Genomic DNA, 22,738 nt, shown 5'->3' with positions numbered 1-22,738 from the left:
AACAAACATTAAATTCTCACCTGCGCGCTGACACTGCCATGGTCGATGTCCGAGCATTGATGTTATCACAGAGGACACGAGTAGTGTCCTGAATGTGTTTTAACCATGCTAACTAAGGGCATATTCCCCGAGAGGCCCCCCTGAATTTGCATGGCCCAAGAATGAATGGCATGGTTCATCCAGCAAACCGCAATGACCGGTCTTTGGGAAAGGCCGGCTGTACTATATATAGATTTTAGGTTAGTCTCTATTTTCCTGTTTGAATAAGTCACCTAACTCTGGAGATTCAGGGAAACGACTGCTGTGAAGAAGCATCCTCTAGAGCAGTAATTTTCAACCTTTTTTTACTTGCGGCACACCGAACAATATTTTAAAATTGCCAAGGCACACCATCAGTTCACCCACAGAAAAAAAAACAAAAACAAACACACATTGGCCCTCACAGTAAAAAACAAATCCACACATACATTGTTTTTTTCTGTGTAGGCCAATCACATTGTTCTCCAAATAAATCAGGTTGCTCCCTACATAAATCCTATTGCTTCCCACATGAATTATTCACATTGTTCCCCCCATAAATCCTATTGCTCCCCACAGGAGAAATAACATAACATATATTAGCCTATACCGGTCAGCTGTCCTCCTCCCTGTCCCTCAGTGGCAGGGGTTGTTCATAGTGGAGTGCTGCGAATACTGAGCAGCGGGCAGGTGTGGATGTGGGTGGGCAAGGAAAGCTGTGGATGCAGGCAGGAACTGGAAGTTGTGTATGCAGGCGGGTGGGCTGGCTGAGTGGTGAGACGTGGTGGCCATGACCTATGATATCACACCGCCGCGTCACCAAGGCATAGGTCATGGCCAGAGCATGACTGATCCTCTAAGAAGAGCCCGGGCCAACAGTTCACTCTGAAGGTGCAGGAAGCTGCTCTGGCTCCACGGCACACCTTGCAACTGGTCGCGGCACTAGTCTGCTCTAGAGGGAGCTGCAACACATCCCTTATAGCCAAAATGAGGGGTTAAATACTCTGAGTAGAACCGGAATCCCCCACTAACTGGATCTATGTCATCCCTATCATCCTGGACATCATCAACTGTATCAGAAAGCAGAGCAGGTAAACCACGCTTCTGGGGACCTACATGAGAGAGGGGGGGGGGGGGGGCTGTGCATCAGCCCTAGCAGCTAAATCTGCCACAGCTTGTTGTAGTTGCTGAGTTTTCTGCACATTAGCAGTGAGCTGGGATGACATATCTGACATCATAGTTTTAAGAGACCCTAACCAGTGGGGCTCTGGACCCTCTCCTCCAACCTCTTCACTAATTTGTAGATTGATTACATTGCTCACAGGAAACAGAATTATTAGACAATGGAGAGAATCTGGTGTGAGCGATACTGCACAGCTTGTGCTTACCCATATACACAGTAAATACAAATACATACACTTACACACAGACAGTAATAATGCAAGCCTGCTTTTCCTACTGAATGTGAGAGGATATGAGAGAGAGAGAGAGAGAGAGAGAGAGAGAGAGAGAGAGAAATATACCAGCACACCCGGAGCTGCACAGCCCCAGTGAGACTGTCAGCTCTGTATCACAATAACACTAATAAATACAGTCCTGAATAGGCTGAGAATAGTGTACAACAGCAGCTCTGTGAGGCAAGAGGTGCTGAGTGTTTGCTGCTGATGGCTTCTGTAAGCAGAGGAAGGCGCCAAACGCTGCTGGTCCCGCTCTGAGGAAGCTCCACCCACTCCAATGGCGCCGGAGCCATACACATATTTACACTGGCGGGACCCCCCAGGGAGGGTACCGTACATCGCGCCCGTGAACAGCCTAGCGGGGCCCCCGGTGTGTACTCACCACCGGTGTCACCTTCAGGCAGCGTTAGGGGTGTGCGGCGTGCTGCGGCAGCCAAGGCGCAGGGCCCGCTGAACAAACAGCCCCTCAAAACGGTGGTCCTGCAGCGGAGAAGCGGCTCTGCACCTCACAAGGCCGGGGACCGCCCCTCCCTAACTCCCACGGCGCAGGTATGCTGTTGCCCAGACAGCATACCGAAAAAAATAAAAGACTGAAATGAAATTGAAGAAAACTCTGGAGCTTGCAGAGTGTGCATCCTCTCCTGAGGGCACTTTTTTCTAAACTGCCTGTAGAAGGAGGCATAGAGGGGAGGAGCCAGCACGCCCAGTGACGAAGATTTAAAGTGCACCGGCTTCTTTGGATCCTGTCTATACCCCATCGTACTAGTTTCCCTCAATATCCCTTATGGATGCTTTAGAAAAGAGGCTTTGTTTCTGCTGCTAATGTTCAACATTCCAGAAATACTATGAAACAAGAAGAATTTATTGTTAAAATTTATATATAAACATAACCTGAAGCTAAACAACAATGTCTTTGAAAGAAACCAAACCAAAACAAGTAGTCATAAACCCAAGTAATAATCATGCATAATAAAAATAGTGAAGAATAATAAAAGAACATTGAAAGCATACCTTATTTCTACAGAGAAAAGCCAGCATGGTGCTCCACTGCTCCTGCTTACCACCACCGCCAACAACTGGGGCCTTTTCATAGCCCAACACATTTACAAAGCGAGCCGCTTGCCGGGGAGTGTCCAATAGACGCCCTGCTCTAAGGGGACTTACGTAACAACAAACGGGCCGATTTACCCAGTTTTCATCCTACACATGGACAGATAAAAGAAAATAACTATTACCCAATTTTCTTTTGAAGAACAAAAAGTAATCAAAATTACAAACCCTCCTGTGCAAGATCGTCTAACATTTACTACCACACAAAAGTGAAAAGAAAAATTGTTTAAAATGCTATCAAACAGCACGCTGAGAAAAACCTAACATTTTAGTGAAGATATCCGCAGGTCGTGAAGACATCCGCAGGTCGTGAAGACATAGATCCTGGACATACTGCATCTAGGGTGCCACAGGCCACTTGCAGGGGTGACACGGGTTAGTGGTCCAGGACCAAAACAAATCATTTATGGTCAGTGCTGGTGGCTGTCAATCATAAAATGTGTGGAGACTGAATCACAACCCTGTCCTCCACCACCACATAACTGACCCTATGGATGACAGGTAAGCACAATTACAATTTACTTAATTCAATAATTTTTGCTAAATTTTCCTATAAAGAAACTTTGGGCCTAGGGGTGCCGAAGAAAGAAATGCTGACTTTATAGGGTGCCGTGATTAAAGAAAGTTTGGGAACCATTGGTTTAAACACTCTTAAGCCACGGATTTACAGCATGAGGAAATTGTAATTTAATAGCTCCGGCATACCATCCCAGGATAAAAGCACTTTTCCTCACGCGGCTTATTGAATCCGGCACCTAAGGCTCCCCTGCACATGACTAATTCTTTCTCCTGGCCTATGCCGTATCCAGCACCAGCTGTAATCTTCCTGCTACTCTATGTATGCGCTCTACCTCTCCTGCTAGTGGTACGGAGTAGTGGTAAATGGTTACCAGGACTGCAGGTGGGGCAGATATAACATGTGCAGAAGATTTAGATTTGTGTGGGGTGTATCCAAACTGAAGTCTAAATTGCAGTGTAAAAATAAAGCTTGCTAACATATGTGGCTACATGCAAAAGCAGCCATTACAGACTAATATAAATGTACGTGCTGCTCTTGCATTGCAACATGGTTTGTTCCAAATACAAAGTAATTTGCTTTTTTGCTTTGCTTCCAAAGAATCAGGCCCATAGTCATAACAAAATGAAACAGGTATGTTTAAGTCAGGAAGCCTGAAATAAGGAGAGTGTTATGGTAGACTTACCATTGTTAACTCTCTGCGAGGTACACTGGGTTCCACAAGGAAAACATTGGGTGTAGAATGGATCTTGATACAGAGAGGCACCAACAGGCTAAAGCTTTAGGCTGTCCCAGGATGCATTGTGGGGACTCCTCTATAACCCCGCCTCCAGGCACTGTGAGCTCAATTTCGTTAACCAGTCCAATGTAGGAGCAGGTAAGAGAGAAGGCAGATGTTAGTCACATAGAACCAAATTCTCACGACAGGAGAAGGGACCAGCGGCTAATGCACCTAACTTCTATGGATTTGTATGGCGTCAGGGTGGGCGCCCTGTGGAACCCAGTGTACCTCGCAGAAAGAGACTTAACAATGGTAGGTCTAGCATAACTCTCCTTTTCTGCAGCGGGGTTCCACAGGAAAACATCGGGTGATGTCCTAAAGCAGTTCCTCAAGGGAAGGGAGGCGCCTTAGTGGGTATAAGAACCCGGCGTCCAAAGGAAGCATCCTGGGAGGCGGAAGTAGCAAAGGCATAGAACCTGATGAACGTGTTCACAGAGGACCAGGTAGCTGCCTTGCACAATTGTTCTGTGGACACGCCATGGCAGGACGCCCAAGGAGGTCCAACAGACAGAGTAGAACGGGTTTTAATAGCAGCAGGAGCTGGGAGTCCAGCCTGCGCATAAGCTTGTGCAATCACCATTCTAATCCATCTGACCAAGGTTTGCTTATTCGCAGGCCAGCTACTTTTGTGGAAACCAAATAGTACAAACAGGGTATCGGACCTCCTGATAGAGGCTGTTCTCTCCACATATATACAGAGAGCCCTTACCACATCCAAAGATCGCTCTTTGGCGGACAAGTCAGAAGATTAAAGGCCGGAACCACAATCTCTTGGTTAAGGTGGAAAGAAGACACCACTTTAGGTAAGTAAACAAAGAAAGTGTGAAACCGCACTAGACCTGTGGAAAGTGACCACAGACAATTTCAACTCACTAGGAGTTGTTTGATGGTGTCTAAACCAACATAGAGGCTCTTGGTGAAATACCTATGGCACTGGGTTGGTGGTGCTCCCGGAAAATTAGTTCAATAAACTAAGAAAAAGGATCGACCTACAAGAGAGCAGGGCAAAAAAAGACTAAAAAGCCTGACCCGGGGCACACTTTTATTATCTATAATTTAAAATTTAACTTTTATTATCACTTGATAAAACTGTGAATTACACAACAAACACTAGGTATAGTAGACAATTTAGTACATGCAAAGATATAAGGTCAACAGACCATTATTCAGGATAAGGTCATGGGACCAATTTAGTACATGCAAAGATATAAGGTCAACAGACCATTATTCAAGATAAGGTCATGGGACCATTCATAAAGGTATAATCAAAGATAAATATATTTTAGTGGGGCAGACCTTTAACTTCCACGAGCGAAAATATTGTTCAGTAATAGTACTCTAAATAATCATGCGGAAAAAATATATTTATTAGGCCAGATATCAATGATATCATATGTAAGTGGGCTGGTTTACCGCATGAACTTATCGAGCACCAAAATCAGATTATAAACTCTCCTCTGGTATGTAACCAATTATCACAGTAGCAAGGAGAGTGGACTTCCCCTGTGTGCGGCTTCTAACCATCAGATATCAAAAACCCCAAAAGTTTCCATCTATAATTCATATGTATGCCATATCATAAATGTAGATAAATAAACAGGAATCTGTATATTTCCAAACCCAATTGCATATGCATAGGACTGTAGGTCTCCATTTTGGGGGACACAGCTCCAACAGGATGATGCACACTTTGTTGTTTGTGTAGAATTAATACGTGCCTCAAAACATCATTCAAAAATTCCTATGCATAATATAATTTATGATCAGTTAAGATATGGGATTGGAAAGTATCATATATCATTGATTTCAATACAAATTTCATACCAATCAGTATACCCTTATATGGAAGCAGAGAGATGATACAGCACATTGATCATGCTTAAATTTTGTCACTGTGTGAAGTTTATATGTGCTTCAAATCACATCAAAAAAACATTGATTTCATCCCAGTGTGGAGTTTGTATGTGCTTCAAACCACAGAAATTGGATAAACAGTCAGTTTCTCTTGAAGAATAGTCTTTTTCTCGTAAACAACCGAGTGGTTCGTTTTGACCCATTAAATCTAAAATGCCTGAATCTCTCCGTCCAGAAATTCAAGATGGAATCGATGCGTTCACTCTTTGCCGCCTGGACCTGGAGGAGTGTTTCTTATCTATCGACGCGTACCTCCATGTTCCAATTTGGTCGGGTCCTCAACATCTGTTGAGGTTCGCACTAGAGCTCTTCCTTTCGGTCCTTCCACGGCCCCTCAAGTATTTACAAAATATTGGGTCACGTAGTGGCGATCCTCGGATGTCAGGGGGTCAACATTATTCCTTACCTGGATGATTTGTTCCCAAAAGTTCCGTCACAGGAACTTCTTCAACAACACCTCCAACACACCAGGGACACTCTACAATCCTTTGGATGGATTGTGAATTTCCGGAAATCTTCCTTCATCTCCTCTCAGGGGACAGTTTTTCTAGGTTTCCTGTTCGACACAAAAAGTCAGAGAATTTTTCTACCTCAGGACAACTCAGGAATCTGCACCCACAGTCCGCTCCCTGTTGCTGTTGCCGAGGTTCTCGGTTCTCAGATGTATGCATGTGTTGGGCAAGATAGTGGCGACCTTCGAAGCAGTATTATATGCCAGATTCCATGCTTGGGCCCCTTCAGACTCAGATTCTGGGTTCTTGGAATCAAATGGGTCCACATCTGGACTTGAAATTATGCCGGCTGTCTGTTCAGACTCGACAGTCTCTCCATTGGTGGCTTCACAGTCGCACTCTAATCAAAGTGGGCACCGTTCACTGTTTGGTCTTGGATGACGATCGCCAGGGACGCCAGCCTCATAGGTTGGGTGGGGCGTGATTTCAAACTCAGCACTTCCAGGGACTCTGAAAAGGTCAAGAATCGAACTTACTGATCAACATTCTCGAGTTGAGAACACTTCGGTATGCTCTAATTCAGGTACTAACCAGCGTCCAGGGTCATCCGGAGACGCATTCAATCAGACCACGCCAGGCCGATGGCTTACATAAACAAACAGGGTGGAACTCGCAGGTGGAGAGACATGAAGAAGGTCGCCCATATTATCCAGTGGGCGAAAAGGTGGACTTTAACCATCTCCGCACTTCACATTCCAGGATTGGACAACTGGGAAGCAGAGTTCTTAAGCAGTAACACGATACATCTGGGAGCATGGGAACTTCATCAAGAAGTCTTTCTGGCCCTAGTATCTCTGTGGGGAACTCCTGACGTCGACCTCATGGCATTTCGTCTCAACCGTAAGCTTTGGTACGGCTCCCAAACTCAGGATCCTCAAGCAACGCTAATCGATGCCTTGCCAGCTCCGTGGCAATTTCGACTGGGATATGTGTTTCTGCCATTTCCCTTGATACCGCGTTTACTCCGGGTCTCCTGGTCCTTCTTGTAACACAATACTGACCTCGTCATCAGTGGTACTCTTCTCCGCAGCAGGGTGACCAAGGACTCGTTTCTGTCTACCTCTGCGGTCCGATCTACTTCTACATGGTCTTTGTCACACCACAATTTAAATCATCTGGCTTTGATGGCTTGGTTCTTGAATCCAACACAGTCACCTCTCGTATTTATAACAGAGTATGGTGTATCTGCATTGCTTGGTGTGAAAGGCGTGGGTTGTCACCGCACCTCTTTTGTTTGTCTCGTCGGTTGTTTTTCTTTCAGGATGGTCTGATTAAAGGACTTAGTTGTCTTCCCTTATGGGACAAGTTTCGGCATTATCGGTACTTTAAAAAAATAAAAAATAAAATAAAAGAAGATTGGCTTTCATTCCGGAGGTCCAAGCGTTCCTTTAAAGTGTTATCAGGAATCAACGTCCTTTTGTTCCTCCGGTTCCACCCTGGGATTTAAATCTGGTTCTTCAGGCTCTCCAGAAGCCTTCGTTTGAACCACTAGAATCTGTTGAGTTACGCTTTCTTACTCTGAAAGTGGTTTTTGTTTTTTTCTCTCGCCCATTGCTTCAGCCAGACGTTTTCTTGCAGACCACCATTGTTGGTTTTTCACGACAATCGAGTGGTCTTCCGTACGAAGCCTTCCTTCTTGACAAAGGTTGTGTCGGCTTTCCATATGAATCAGGACATAGTACTTCCAGCGTTTGTCCCAGAGTCTTCGGGAAGAGATTGTCACTTAGCGCTATTGGATGTTGTTAGAGCCTTCTGCATTTATTTGTCCCGTACAGAGTCTATTCGTAGTACGGATACCTTGTTGGTTTTTGATTGATGCGCCAAGCATGGCTGACCGGCTTCTAAGGACACGGTGACGCGCTGGGTTACTGGCGCTATTCGGCCGGCTTATGTTTCTTCGACATTACCTGTTCCTGACTCATTGAGCGCTCATTGCCTCGAGCTGTTGGGAGTCTCTTAGGCTGTTCGCGGTGGTGTATCTGTGAGCAGCTGTGTAGAGCGGCGACCGGGTCATCCGTACATACCTTCACGAAGTTCTACCGTTTTCATGCTTTTAGTTTGGAGACTGCCTCTGTTGGGCATCAAATTTTGCAGACGGCTATGCCGTCTGAGTCTCCCTCCTCTACTTAGCTTGCTTTGGGAAGTCCCATCAGTAAAGTATGCAGCGTCCCCCAGATGGATGAAAGAAAAATAGGGATTTTTGTTTACTTACCGTAAAATCTCTTTCTCTGATTCCATCTGGGGGACGCTGTGATCCCTCCCATATGTTTGTCTGGTTTAACCAGTTATTTTTTTCGGTCTATCTCCTTTGGCTTGGCTAAACGTTAACTGAGGTGCTGGCTAGGCAGGAAGGAGATGGGAGGGGTTAGAGGGGGGAGGAGTCAAGTTTTAATAGTTCTGTGCCAAACTCCACAACCACACACCTCTAACCCATCAGTAAGTACGCAGCGTCCCCCAGATGGAATCAGAGAAAGAGATTTTACGGTAAGTAAACAAAAATCCCTATTTTTCTGGTGCACTCTCATCAGTGAATATGAACCGAGTTTGGTGGCTCTACTACCATACCAGACCTAATAAGCCCGATCTCGTCTGATCTTGGAAGCAGAGCGGTTTGGGCTTGGTCAGTACTTGGAAGGGAGACCTCCAAGGAAAACAGAGTGTTGTAGAGCAATACTGAACCATTAGGATGCAGATATTCATACAACACTAACAGCAGAAGCACATCTATCTTCTTTCTACATCTTTACTGTCAGAATCTCTAATTTGTGCGAAATCTGCCTAAATATCAATCAGATGGTACAGGTAGTCATACGGTACCACTCTAATAAAGGTGAGGCTCTCTTGAGTGCCTGGGCCCATAGTGGTCTTATCAATACAGTTTTATCTGTACTGGTTAGGGTGGAAGGATGTAGCAAAAACTTATGGCTGCATAACCCCAACCCATTCAAACACTGACATTGACCAGAACATACCAATTTTTTAAAAATTCTCTATATTTTAATTGGTAGAGGTAGTTCTCGGATTGATGTCTATCTCAATGAGGACCGAATCTGTATTGTGTTGTTGTTCTCGTGTGTGTGTGTGTGTGTGTGTGTGTGTACGTAATTTAGGTAAGGCTCCTAGCTGTTTTCTGTGAGCCATATAAAACATTTTAAGTTTGACTATTAAATGTGATGTTTTATCTTCTACATATGTTACACGATATTTACCGATTCAATAAGAGTGCACCCACACAAAGAGTCTACTTTTTTTCTCCCAGATGTCTGCATAAAATGGAGACAGACTCCTTTTATGGCTTTGTTGCCAGTCTAGGTACTGTGTCCGCTATTCAGCGTCTGTGTCCGTACGCAGTTGGGAGACGCAGTCCGCCCCATTTAGAAGCCATGCGTCTACCCTCATGCCGCCATAATGGTCGGCGACCCACTTGCCAGGACGCCGGCTTAGTACTCACCACTCTTCATTCTTCTGGCTCTGTTGGGGGTGGTGGCGTGCTGCGGGAATGTACGCCGCGGTGGGGCTTGCGAATAGTTCTCTCAGGAGCCAGCGTCCTGTCAGCGGGGAACGGCACCATTAACCCTGAGAGAGGTTGGGCCGTTCTTCCCCTTAAGTCCCACGAAGCAGGCAGGCTGGTGCCATCCAGGCCTGCCTGAAATTAACAAACTTAGAAAATAAATGCAGAAAACTCTTCAGGAGCTTCCAGAGACGTGACCGGCTCCTCCGGGCACATTTTCTAAACTGAGTCTGGTAGGAGGGGCATAGAGGGAGGAGCCAGCCCACCTAATCAAACTTCTATAGTGCTTATGGCTCCTAGTGGACCCATCTATAACCCGTGGTACTAAATGGATTCCCAGTATCCCCTAGGATGTAAGAGAAAGTTTTTTATTGTGAAATTTAGAAAAACATACTAAATGAATTGCGTTTATAGGTCATCCTAAGGTTCAGTTATGTGGTGATGGACAGCATTCACTCCTGTTTGCTCACATATTTTATGACTGGCAGCTACCAGCACTGGTTTTGCCCATTACATTGACCATTAATAACTTTAATTGGTCCTGGACCACCAGCCAAGGGCACCACTTCAAGTGCCTTGAGGTACCCCAGGGTGCCACGGCACCCAGTTTGGGAACCACTGCACTAGTCACTGATTAAGACGAAGTAGCTACATAGACATAAGGAGACGTCTGTGGCTACAAAATAATTATTATTGCTACTACAAACCTGTGCAAAGATCTTGACAAGTCTCGTACTATGGGATGGTCGTATCTGTAGGTATTCCCTCCACCAGTGCTTTGCATACACCAAAAACAAACGTTCTTTCTCAGCAGCCTTCTGTCGTTCTAAAGTAAGCTGAAAAATGAACGACATTTAATACATAGAAGATAACATAGTAATAACTATTATGGGTGGCATCCTACATAAGATGTGGCGATTTACCGCACGGTAATAACATGCCTTTTAGCCCGATAATGCTATCGTGCTGTCCAATAACAGCACGTTTTTACCGTTCGATAAAACACCTGTTATCATTCGATAACACATGGGATCCGTGATAAGATCGCCGACCCATGTGTTACCGATCGATAACAGGTCTCCTGGGCTTGGTAAGTGGCAGCTTACGGGCTAATTGGATAGCCCTTGGGGAATCCTTTCGCTGAGGTAACTCACTGCAGCTAATAGGATACTGCCCTATGGGCATAATTCAGATCTGATCACAGCAGCAAATTTGTTAGCTAATGGACAACACCATGTTCACTGCAGGGTGGGGTGGGGGGGGGGGGGGGGGGGCAGACAAATCTAAATTGCAGTGTAAAAATAAAGCAGCCAGTGTTTACCCTGCACAGAAACAATATAACCCACCCAAATCTAACTCTCTCTGCACATGTTATATCTGCCCCCCCTGCAGTGCACATGGTTTTGCCTATTAGCTAACAAATCTGTTGCTGTGGTCAGATCTGAATGAGGCCCTATATGTGGAAAGAATAAAGACTAAACTTCCTGTAATAACCAAAGCATAATATGATGTTTTCTAACAAAAATAATCAGCCATTTTTTCGACAGAGAAAACTATTTTACACAACAGCTCCTTTAGTGTTCGTTTCTCTGAACCCATCTCCTCTGAATAATCCATATGGGTTTTCCACTAGTCAGAGTTTCATCCATACAATAAGCTTTGATTATTATCTTTTTTTATACGGTGCTACAAGTGTTCCGCAGTGCCCATCAAAGTACATAAACAAAACGAGATTTATGGTGAGAACTAACCGTTGTTAAATCTCTTTCTGCGAGGTACACTGGGCTCCACAAGGAATCACATCGGGGGTGTAGAGTAGAATCTTGATCCGAGGCACCAACAGGCTCAAAGCTTTTGACTGTTCCCAAGATGCTCAGTGCCGCCTCCTCTATAACCCCGCCTCCATGCACAGGGTGCTCAGTTTTGTTAATCAGACCAATGCAGTAGCAGGTACCAGAGACGACAACCGCTCGTAGCCAAATACACCACAGGAGAGGGTGTCAGTGGTTATGCCAATACCAACCCAAAGAAGCAAAGTGCGTCAGGGTGGGCGCCTTATGGAGCCCAGTGTACCTCGCAGAAAGATTTAACAACGGTAAGTTCTTACCTTAAATCTTGTTTTCTGCTGCGGGGTAACTGGGCTCCACAAGGAATCATATCGGGGATGTCCTAAAGCAGTTCCTTATGGGAGGGGATGCACTGTAGTGGGCACAAGAACCCGGCGTCCAAAGGAAGCGGCGGTATCAAAGGCATAGAAAATGAACGTGTTCCCTGAGGACCACGTTGCCGCTTTGCACAATTGTTCAAGGGTCGCCCCACGATGGGCCGCCCAAGAAGGTCCAACCGACCGAGTAGAATGGGATTTGATGATAGCAGGAACCGGATGACCAGCCTGTACATAAGCATGTGCAATCACCATTCTAATCCATCTGGCCAGGGTCTGCTTGGAAGCAGGCCAGCCACGTTAGTGAAAACCAAACAATACAAAAAGAGAATCCGATTTCCTAACGGAGGTAGTTCTTTTCACATAGAGACGGAGAGCCTGTACCACATCCAAAGACCGCTCTTTGGAAGACAACTCAGGAGAATTAAAGGCCGAAACCACAATCTCCTGGTTAAGGTGGAAGGAAGACACCACCTTAGGTAAATAACCTGGCTGCGTTCTAAGAACCGCCCGGTAACAGTGAAAAATCAAATAGGCAGACTTACAGCATAAGGCACCCAAGTCCGAAACCCTTCTAGCTGAAGCAATCGCCAGCAAGAAAAGGACCTTAAGGGAAAGCCACTTAAGTTCAGCAGAGACAAGAGGCTCAAACGGAGACTCTTGCAAGGCCTCCAAAACCACCGACAAGTCCCAAGGGGCCACAGGTGGCTGAATCCGTAACACACCCTGAGTGAATGTATGGACATCAGGTAGGGTAGCAATTTTTCTCTGAAACCAAACCGACAATGCAGAGATGTGAACCTTGAGGGAGGCTAGACGCAGGCCTAAAGCAAGGCCCTGTTGTAGAAAGGCCAACAGTTTGGCCGTACTAAACTTGAAGATGTCATGATTGTGAGACGCACACCAAGTAAAGTAAGCATTTCAGACCCTATTGTAGATCCGAGCAGAAGCAGGTTTACGGGCCTTCAACATAGTTTGAACGACTGCCTCAGAAATACCCTTGGCCCTCAGGACGGAAGCCTCAAGGGCCATGCCGTCAAAGCTAGACAGGTCAAATCCTGGTAAACACAAGGGCCCTGATCGAGGAGGTCTGGTCGTTGTGGAAGTAGAAGGGGACGATACCACGAGAGACCCAGGAGATCGGAGAACCAGTGCCATCTGGGCCACGCTGGAGCAACCAGAAGCAGGTTTTCTCCTTCTTGCTTGAACTTCCGTATTACTCTGGGCAGGAGTGACACCGGAGGGAACACGTACGGTAGCTGAAAGTTCCATGGAATTGCCAGAGCGTCCACAAACGCAGCTTGAGAATCCCTTGTCCTTGCTCCGAAGACCGGAACCTTGTGATTGTGTCCAGACGCCATCAGATCCACATCTGGAAGGCCCCACGAGAAGTTGAAACACCTCCAGATGGAGGCTCCACTCTCCTGCGTGTACGACCTGACAACTGAGATAGTCCGCTTCCCAGTTCAGGACACCCGGAATGAAGACTGCTGATATGGCCGGCAGATGGCCACTGAAGAATCCGTGACACTTCCCTCATTGCCTATCTGCTTCGAGTGCCGCCTTGATGATTTATGTACGCCACTGTGGTGGCGTTGTCCGACTGTACTTGAACAGGTCTGTTCTGTATTAGATGCTGGGCCATTGTCAACGCATTAAACACTGATGGTCATTCCTCCACATGTTGATCCGTCGGTTCCTTCAGAGATGTGACGATAGTTACTGGCAGAGCAGAGGAAACAACCATTCGCGCCACATGAGAATCTACAGGCGGAGGGGTTTCCCAATTTTTACAGATCTCCGCAGAGAGAGGATAGCGAGCCAACAGCCTCTTCTTCGGTGTGAATTTTGTCCCCGGATTTTCCCAGGATTCCGGACGTATGTCAACCAGGTGTTCAGAATGAGGTAAAATAAGATTTTACTTACCGGTAAATCTATTTCTCGTAGTCCGTAGTGGATGCTGGGGACTCCGTAAGGACCATGGGGAATAGACGGGCTCCGCAGGAGACATGGGCACTTTAAGAAATAATTTGTATTCTGGTGTGCTCTAGCTCCTCCCTCTATGTCCCTCCTCCAGACCTCAGTTAAAGAAACTGTGCCCGGAAGAGCTGACAGGACAAGGAAAGGATTTTGGGAATCCAGGGTAAGACTCATACCAGCCACACCAATCACACCGTATAACCTGTGATAACTTTACCCAGTTAACAGTATGAACAATAACAGAGCATCAGATAAACCCTGATGCAACTATAGCATAACCCTTATTTAAGCAATAACTATATACAAGTATTGCAGAAGAAGTCCGCACTTGGGACGGGCGCCCAGCATCCACTACGGACTACGAGAAATAGATTTACCGGTAAGTAAAATCTTATTTTCTCTAACGTCCTAATGGATGCTGGGGACTCCGTAAGGACCATGGGGATTATACCAAAGCTCCCAAACGGGCGGGAGACTGCGGATGACTCTGCAGCACCGATTGAGCAAACGATAGGTCCTCCTCAGCCATGGTATCAAACTTGTAGAACCTTGTAAACGTGTTTGAACCTGACCAAGTAGCAGCTCGGAATAGTTGTAATGCCGAGACCCCTCGGGCAGCCGCCCAAGAAGAGCCCACCTTCCTAGTGGAATGGGCTTTCACTGATTTTGGCTGCGGCAATCCAGCCACAGAATGAGCCTGCTGGATCGTGTTACAGATCCAGCGAGCAATAGTCTGCTTTGAAGCAGGAGCACCAAGCTTGTTAGATGCATACAGGATAAACAGTGACTCAGTTTTCCTGACTCTAGCCGTTCTGGCTACATAAATTTTCAAAGCCCTGACTACATCTAGTAACTCGGAATACTCCAAATCACGAGTAGCCACAGGCACCACAATAGGTTGGTTCATATCAAAGGATGAGACCACTTTTGGCAGAAATTGTGGACATGTCCTCAATTCCGCTCTATCCATATGGAAAACCAGAATTGGGCTTTTATGAGACAAAGCCGCTAATTCTGACACGCGCTTAGCCGAAGCCAAGGCTAATAGCATGACCACCTTCCACGTGAGATATTTCAACTCCACTGTTTTAAGTGGTTCAAACCAGTGCGATTTCAGGAAACTTAACACCACGTTAAGATCCCAAGGTGCCACTGGTGGCACAAAAGGAGGCTAAATATGCAGCACTCCCTTCACAAACGTCTGAACTTCTGGCAGAGAAGCCAACTCCTTTTGAAAGAAAATGGAAAGGGCCGAAATCTGGACCTTAATTGAGCCTAACTTCAGGCCCAAATCCACTCCCGACTGAAGGAAGTGAAGGAACCGGCCCAGCTGAAACTCCTCCGTAGGAGCATTGCTGGCCTCACACCAAGCCACATATTTTCGCCATATCCGGTGATAATGCTTAGCTGTTACGTCCTTCCTAGCCTTTATCAGCGTAGGAATGACCTCCTCCGGAATACCCCTTTCTGCTAGGATCCGGCGTTCAACCGCCATGCCGTCAAACGCAGCCGCGGTAAGTCCTGGAAGAGACAGGGTCCCTGTTGCAACAGGTCCTGTCTTAGAGGAAGAGGCCACGGATCTTCTGAGAGCAATTCTTGCAGATCTGGATACCAAGTCCTTCGTGGCCAATCTGGAACAATGAGAATTGTTCTTACTACTCTTTTTCTTATTATCCTCAGTACCTTGGGTATGAGAGGAAGAGGAGGAAATACATAGACCGACTGGAACACCCACGGTGTCACCAAGGTGTCCACAGCTACCGCCTGAGGGTCCCTTGACCTGGCGCAATAGCTCTGTAGCTTTTTGTTGAGGCGTGACGCCATCATGTCTATCTGTGGCAGTTCCCACCGACTTGTAATCTGTGTGAAGACTTCTTCATGAAGTCCCCACTCTCCCGGGTGTAGGTTGTGTCTGCTGAGGAAGTCTGCTTCCCAGTTGTCCACACCCGGGATGAACACTGCTGACAGTGCGCTTACGCGAGTCTCCGCCCAGCGAAGAATCCTGGTGGCTTCCGCCATCGCTACTCTGCTCCTTGTGCCGCCTTGGCGGTTTACATAAGCCACTGCGGTTATGTTGTCTGACTGAATCAGAACCGGTTGGTCGCGAAGTAGGGACTCCGCTTGACGTAGGGCAGGCATGTCCAAATTGCGGCCCTCCAGCTGTTGAGAAACTACACATCCCAGCATGCCCTGACACAGCTTTAGCATTCTTTGACAGCAAAACTGTGTCAGGGCATGCTGGGATATGTAGTTTCACAACAGCTGGAGGGCCGCAGTTTGGACATGCCTGACGTAGGGCGTTGTATATGGCCCTTAGTTCCAGGATGTTGATGTGAAGGCAAGTCTCCTGACTTGACCACAGGCCTTGGAAGTTTCTTCCCTGTGTGACTGCCCCCCACCCCCGGAGGCTTGCATCCGTGGTCACCAGTACCCAGTCCTGAATGCCGAATCTGCGGCCCTCTAGAAGGTGAGCACTCTGCAGCCACCACAGGAGAGACACCCTGGCCCTGGGGGATAGGGTGATTAACCGATGCATCTGAAGATGTGATCCGGACCATTTGTCCAGGAGATCCCACTGAAAGGTCCTCGCATGGAACCTGCCAAATGGAATGGCCTTGTATGATGCCACCATCTTTCCCAGGACTCGTGTGCAGTGATGCACCGACACCTTTTTTGGTTTTAACAGGTCATGAGTTCCTGAGACTTCTCCCTCGGGAGATAAACCTTCCTCTGGTCTGTGTCCCGAATCATGCCCAGGAAAGGGAGACGAGTCGTAGGAATCAACTGCGACTTTGGGATATTTAGAATCCAGCCGTGCTGTCCTAACACCTCCAGAGAGCGTGCTACGCTGATCAGTAACTGCTCTCTTGACCTCGCTTTTATGAGGAGATCGTCCAAGTATGGGATAATTGTGACCCCTTGCTTCCGCAGGAGTACCATCATTTCTGCCATTACCTTGGTAAATATTCTCGGTGCCGTGGAGAGACCAAACGGCAACGTCTGAAATTGGTAATGACAATCCTGTACCACAAATCTGAGGTACGCCTGATGAGGCGGATAAATGGGGACATGAAGGTATGCATCCTTTATGTCCAGAGACACCATAAAATCCCCTTCTTCCAGGCTTGCAATGACCGCTCTGAGCGATTCCATCTTGAACTTGAACCTTTTCAGGTATATGTTCAGGGATTTTAAATTCAATATGGGTCTGACCGAACCGTCCGGTTTCGGTACTACAAACATGGTCGATTAATAACCCTTTCCTTGTTGAAGGAGGGGAACCTTGACCACCACCTGCTGAAGATACAATTTGTGAATTGCAGCTAACACTATTTCCCTCTCTAAGGGGGAAGCTGGCAGGGCCGATTTGAGGTAACGGTGAGGGGGCATCTCTTCGAATTCCAGCTTGTATCCCTGAGACACAATTTCTATTGCCCAGGGATCCAACTGGGAGTGAACCCACTTGTGGCTGAAGTTTCGGAGACGCGCCCCCACCGGGCCTAGCTCCGCCTGTGGAGCCCCAGCGTCATGCGGTGGATTTAGTGGAAGCCGGGGAGGACTTCTGTTCTTGGGAACTAGCTGCGTTGTGCAGTTTTCTTCCTCTGCCCCTGGCAAGAAAGGACGCACCTCGGACTTTCTTGCCTCTTTGTGATGGAAAGGACTGCATTTGGTAATACGGTGCTTTCTTAGGCTGTGAGGAAACATATGGCAAAAAATTTGACTTTCCTGCAGTAGCTGTGGAGACCAGGTCCGAGAGACCCTCCCCAAACAATTCCTCACCCTTGTAGGGTAAAACCTCCATGTGCCTTTTTGAGTCGGCATCACCTGTCCATTGCAGAGTCCACAGGACCCTTCTGGCAGAAATCGACATTGCATTTATTCTAGAGCCCAGTAGGCTAATGTCTCTTTGAGCATCTCTCATATATAGGACAGCGTCTTTTATATGCCCCAGGGTCATTAATATAGTATCCTTGTCTAAGGTATCCAGTTCCTCAGACAAGGTGTCAGTCCATGCTGCTACAGCACTACATACCCAGGCCGATGCTATCGCTGGCCTGAGTAAGGTACCTGAATGTGTATAAATGGACTTCAGGGTACCCTCCTGCTTTCTATCCGCAGCATCTTTGAGGGTGGCCGTATCCTGTAACGGTAGGGCTACCCTCTTGGATAAGCGTGTTAAAGCTTTGTCCACCCTAGGGACGGATTCCCAGCGTAACCTGTCTGTTGGCGGGAAAGGATACGCCATAAGCATCCGTTTGGAAATCTGCAGAATTTTATCTGGAGATTCCCAAGCCTTTTCACATAACTCATTTAGCTCATGTGAAGGGGGGGGAAAGGTCACCACTTGCCTTTTTTCCCCGTACATATGAACCCTCTTGTCAGGGACTGGGGTTTCCTCTGTGATGTACAACTCATCCTTAATTGCTATAATCATATAACGGATGGCTTTATCCAATTTAGGCTGTAACTTTGCATCATCGTAATCGACACTGGAGTCAGAATCCATGTCGGTATCTGTGTCAACAATTTTGGATAGTGGGCGCTTCCGAGACCCTGACGGCCTCTGCGACACAGGATCAGGCACGGGTTGAGACCCTGACTGTCCTGAGGCTTCTGCTTTGTCTAACCTTTTATGTAAGGAATTAACATTATCATTTAAAACCTTACACATATCCATCCAATCAGATGTCGGCGCCGTCGGCGGAGACACCTCATTCATTTGCTCCCGCTGTTTCCACATAGCCTTCCTCGTCAAACATGTCGACACAAGCGTACCGACACACCACACACACAGGGGATGCTCTTTTTTGAAGACAGTTCCCCCACAAGGCCCTTTGGAGAGACAGAGAGAGAGTATGCCAGCACACACCCCAGCGCCATAAAACCCAGGAATCACACAGTAACTTAGTGTTAACCCAGTAGCCGCTGTAATAATGATTTTTGCGCCTAATTATGTGCCCCCCTCTCTTTTTCACCCTCTTCTACCGTGTATCTGCAGGGGAGAGCCTGGGGAGCTTCCTCTCAGCGGAGCTGTGGAGAAAAAAATGGCGCTGGTGAGTGCTGAGGAAGAAGCCCCGCCCCCTCAGCGGCGGGCTTCTGTCCCGCGTTTTTATACAATATTATGGCGGGGGCTCATACATATATATAGTGCCCAACTGTATATATGTCTACTTTTTGCCAAGAGGTCCTAATTGCTGCCCAGGGCGCCCCCCCCTGCGCCCTGCACCCTACAGTGACCGGAGCATGTGGGTGTAGTGTGGGAGCAATGGCGCACAGCTGCAGTGCTGTGCGCTACCTCAGTGAAGACTGGAGTCTTCTGCCGCCGATTTCGAAGTCTTCTTGCTTTTTTCACCGGCTTCTGTCTTCCAGCTCTGCGAGGGGGACGGCGGGGCGGCTCCGTGATCGGACGACAAAGGGTGAGATCCTGTGTACGATCCCTCTGGAGCTAATGGTGTCCAGTAGCCTAAGAAGCAGGACCTATCTTCAGAGAGTAGGGCTGCTACTCTCCCCTCAGTCCCACGATGCAGGGAGTTTGTTGCCAGCAGAGCTCCCTGAAAATGAAAAAAAAACCTAACATAATACTTTCTTATAGCAAGCTCAGGAGAGCTCACTAAACAGCACCCAGCTCGTCCGGGCACAGATTCAAACTGAGGTCTGGAGGAGGGACATAGAGGGAGGAGCCAGAGCACACCAGAATACAAATTATTTCTTAAAGTGCCCATGTCTCCTGCGGAGCCCGTCTATTCCCCATGATCCTTACGGAGTCCCCAGCATCCACTAGGACGTTAGAGAAAACTTGTTTAACACCTTCTTACGTTTAAACCTATCCAGTTTCTTGGAGACAGCCTCAGGATCATCAAGACACCTGAAGAATGAGCCTGATTGCCTCAATCAAATCCAGGACATCCACCAATGACTTCCCTTCCCCATCAGAAACATCAGTGTCAGTGTCTGTTGGGTCAGTATATGCGCCGTCCTCGTCAGATAGCAGTGGATTGGGAGGAGGTAATGGCACGTTTAGAAGACGACTTAGTCTTAGGCGGGCGAGAGTGACACTTAGTCATAGATCGGTTCAAATACTGTAACTGACTGGAAAAGCTGATCCGCCCATGGCGGGTTAACAGCAGGGACCATAAACTGTTGCACTGGTACAGGTGGTCCCACAGGGGGCGTCAATTTAGTTACAAGCGTGTTTAGCAATGTGGAAAATGTAGCCTAAGGTGGGTCTTGTGATGCCCCGGGTGCTACCGACCCACTGGGAGGTAAGGAACCCCCTGAACCCGAACTTTCAGCTGCCATATTATCCTCCGTTACGTCCGCGGCCTCACTACCACGCAGTGTGGGAGAAGCCCCAGCATCGTTGCCATGTGTAGCAGACATGACTATGTGCACAATATTGGGCAACCTGGTACAAAGTGTGGCCGCACCATACCGATCAAGAACTCTCAGTAAAATGTGCTTATGATAGCACAGACCGGGAGTTAAAGAGATATAGACTATATGGTGACCAGAAATCACAAGTAAAAATACACCGTCAGTATATCTTGTGATACAATCCTATATTAAACAGAAAGAAAACCTGAAACACTTGGCCCCCTCAGGTATAGCAATATAGGAATAGCCCACTGAGTGAAATACCCTTTAATAAGGCAACCACGCAGCAGCTACATGCACACACACAGATAGTCACAAGCTTACCATGCAGAAATCATGTACCATAAAACTGCACTGGACTAGCAATACAAAGTAATACTCATGTGATTACAATAGATATATCAAAGCACAGTAAACACTGGATGTATATCACAGGGTTTTTGTACCACACAACCCTGAAGGTATGCACTCTTTCTTAACTAACACTGTCCCAGTGACAGGTAGAATACTTAAATGTCCAGTAAGAAGCACAGCACTGGCAATCAGGCGGTTCTACAGAGGAGGATTTGCCCCAGCAGTCCTAGAAACAGCTCAGCTCAAGCTATGATGGCCGCTGGTCAGGAGTGAGGGAGAGATATGCAGCTCCAGGGCGGGAACATTGCTGAAATGGCGCACTGGGGCTGGGGGGAGGGGCCTCAGGTCCGACCTGCTCCCCCTGCTGGCATCCCCACCGGGTACTGCGGGCTGAAAGCGGGGATAATATAGAGAAAAAAAACCCTGACCTGTGCCCATGAACGTCCCTGGTGGCTAGTGGAGCGGCTGCCCGGTAATCAGTGTCCACGTCAGCGCGCGCGGTCCGCCTCCGGTAAAGTGCGGGCACAGAAGCCCCTTACCTCCCCCTTGTCAGTGTCCCCACAATCCGGGAGGTCGGCGTGTGACTGACTTGTTAGAAGAAACCAGAGCCTCTGCTGCAGTGACCCGGCAACCAGGGCGCGGGAGTATACAGCGCCGCTGGGGGTGACGGAGCTGCACGCAGGGAAGGCTGTGAGACTAGTCCTGCTGTAGCCCTGTAGTATTCTGGCAAGAATCATCTGTTTTTCTTCTAAAATGAAGCCCTGAATAGGCTGCCTGAGTCAGCCCCCTGTAAAGTGCCTGCATACTTCTTGGCACCAACTTACAAACTGAGCTCCCTGTGCATGGAGGCGGGGTTATAGAGGAGGCGGCGCTGAGCATCTTGGGAACAGTCAAAATCTTTGAGCCTGTTGGTGCCTCGGATCAAGATCCTACTCTACACCCCGATGTGATTCCTTGTGGAGCCCAGTGTACCCCGCAGCAGAAAGGAGCAATACAAGAAAAGTGACTTACAGTACAAGACATTGTAGAACAAGTACATTGTATATAAACATTGCTGCTTCAGTGGTCATAACATTGAAATAAGCATCAGGGTAACAGATAGGTGCAGTTGTAAGGTGTATGGATGATATAGCCTAATTAAGAGAAGGAAAAGCACATGAGGGGAGAGAGCTTACATTCTAAATGTGAGAAGCAGACAACTAGGATAACACATATGGGATAGATAGTGACCAAGGATTAGAGAGTTAGGATGAGAGACGGCTGGGTTTGATGAAGAAGAGGGTCTTGAAAGCCTGCTTGAAGTTTTGTAGAGAGGTGGAGAGTCTGATAGGAAGAAGCATGTGAAAAATCTTGGGAGGCAGAAGTCAGAGGAAGTAATCCCGTTGGCAGGAGAAGCAGCATGCATTTATTGACGAAGAGGGTGGGTGTGTAAATGGAGATAATGTCAGAGATGTAGATGGGAGAGAAATGGGTGATGGCTTTGGGAGTGTGAGAAGCCTAAATTGGGTTATGAAGGGGGGCCAATGTAGGGCTTGTAAGAGAGGGGAGTGGAGAGAGGCCAGATAGACAGTTACAGTAGCCCAATATGGAGAAGACCAGAGAGTGGATGAGGGGCTAAAGTAGCATCCAGGGTGAGAAAGGGTTTAATCCTGGAAATCTTTTTGACACGAAAAAAGGCATGACTGTGGAAGGTAGTGAATGTATGGTATGTAGTAGAGGGAAAAGTCAACGTACTTGGGGGCTAGAGGAGATAGTTGTGCCATCAATAAATAATTAAAAATTGTGGGAGGTGAGGTCATGCGGAATGGTGTGAAGATGATCAGCAGAGGGAAAGAGGTCAGGAGAGGAAAAATAAGATTTTACTTACCGATAAATCTATTTCTCATAGTCCGTAGTGGATGCTGGGGACTCCGTCAGGACCATGGGGAATAGCGGCTCCGCAGGAGACAGGGCACAAAAGCAAGCTTTTAGGATCACATGGTGTGTACTGGCTCCTCCCCCTATGACCCTCCTCCAAGCCTCAGTTAGGTACTGTGCCCGGACGA

The 22,738-nt window shown here is 47.4% G+C and overlaps 1 protein-coding gene across 2 annotated transcripts in view; it reads right to left on the bottom strand.

Annotated features, from left to right (window-relative positions):
• Positions 1–22,738, bottom strand: part of CEP76 (centrosomal protein 76) — a 78,245-nt gene that overhangs the window by 4,089 nt on the left and 51,418 nt on the right. For both annotated transcript variants that reach the window (XM_063923422.1, XM_063923423.1), the window contains exons 7-8: positions 10,528–10,656; positions 2,487–2,675 (exon numbers count right to left, since the gene is read on the bottom strand). In XM_063923422.1, the coding sequence (XP_063779492.1) occupies positions 2,487–2,675; positions 10,528–10,656 (318 nt within the window). The remainder of the gene's footprint in view (positions 1–2,486; positions 2,676–10,527; positions 10,657–22,738) is intronic.

Source organism: Pseudophryne corroboree, chromosome 5, assembly GCF_028390025.1.
Source record: "Pseudophryne corroboree isolate aPseCor3 chromosome 5, aPseCor3.hap2, whole genome shotgun sequence".
NCBI classification, from domain to species: Eukaryota; Metazoa; Chordata; class Amphibia; order Anura; family Myobatrachidae; genus Pseudophryne; species Pseudophryne corroboree.
Note: the sequence above shows the minus strand (reverse complement) of the source record. Positions and strands in the feature narration are given on the sequence as shown.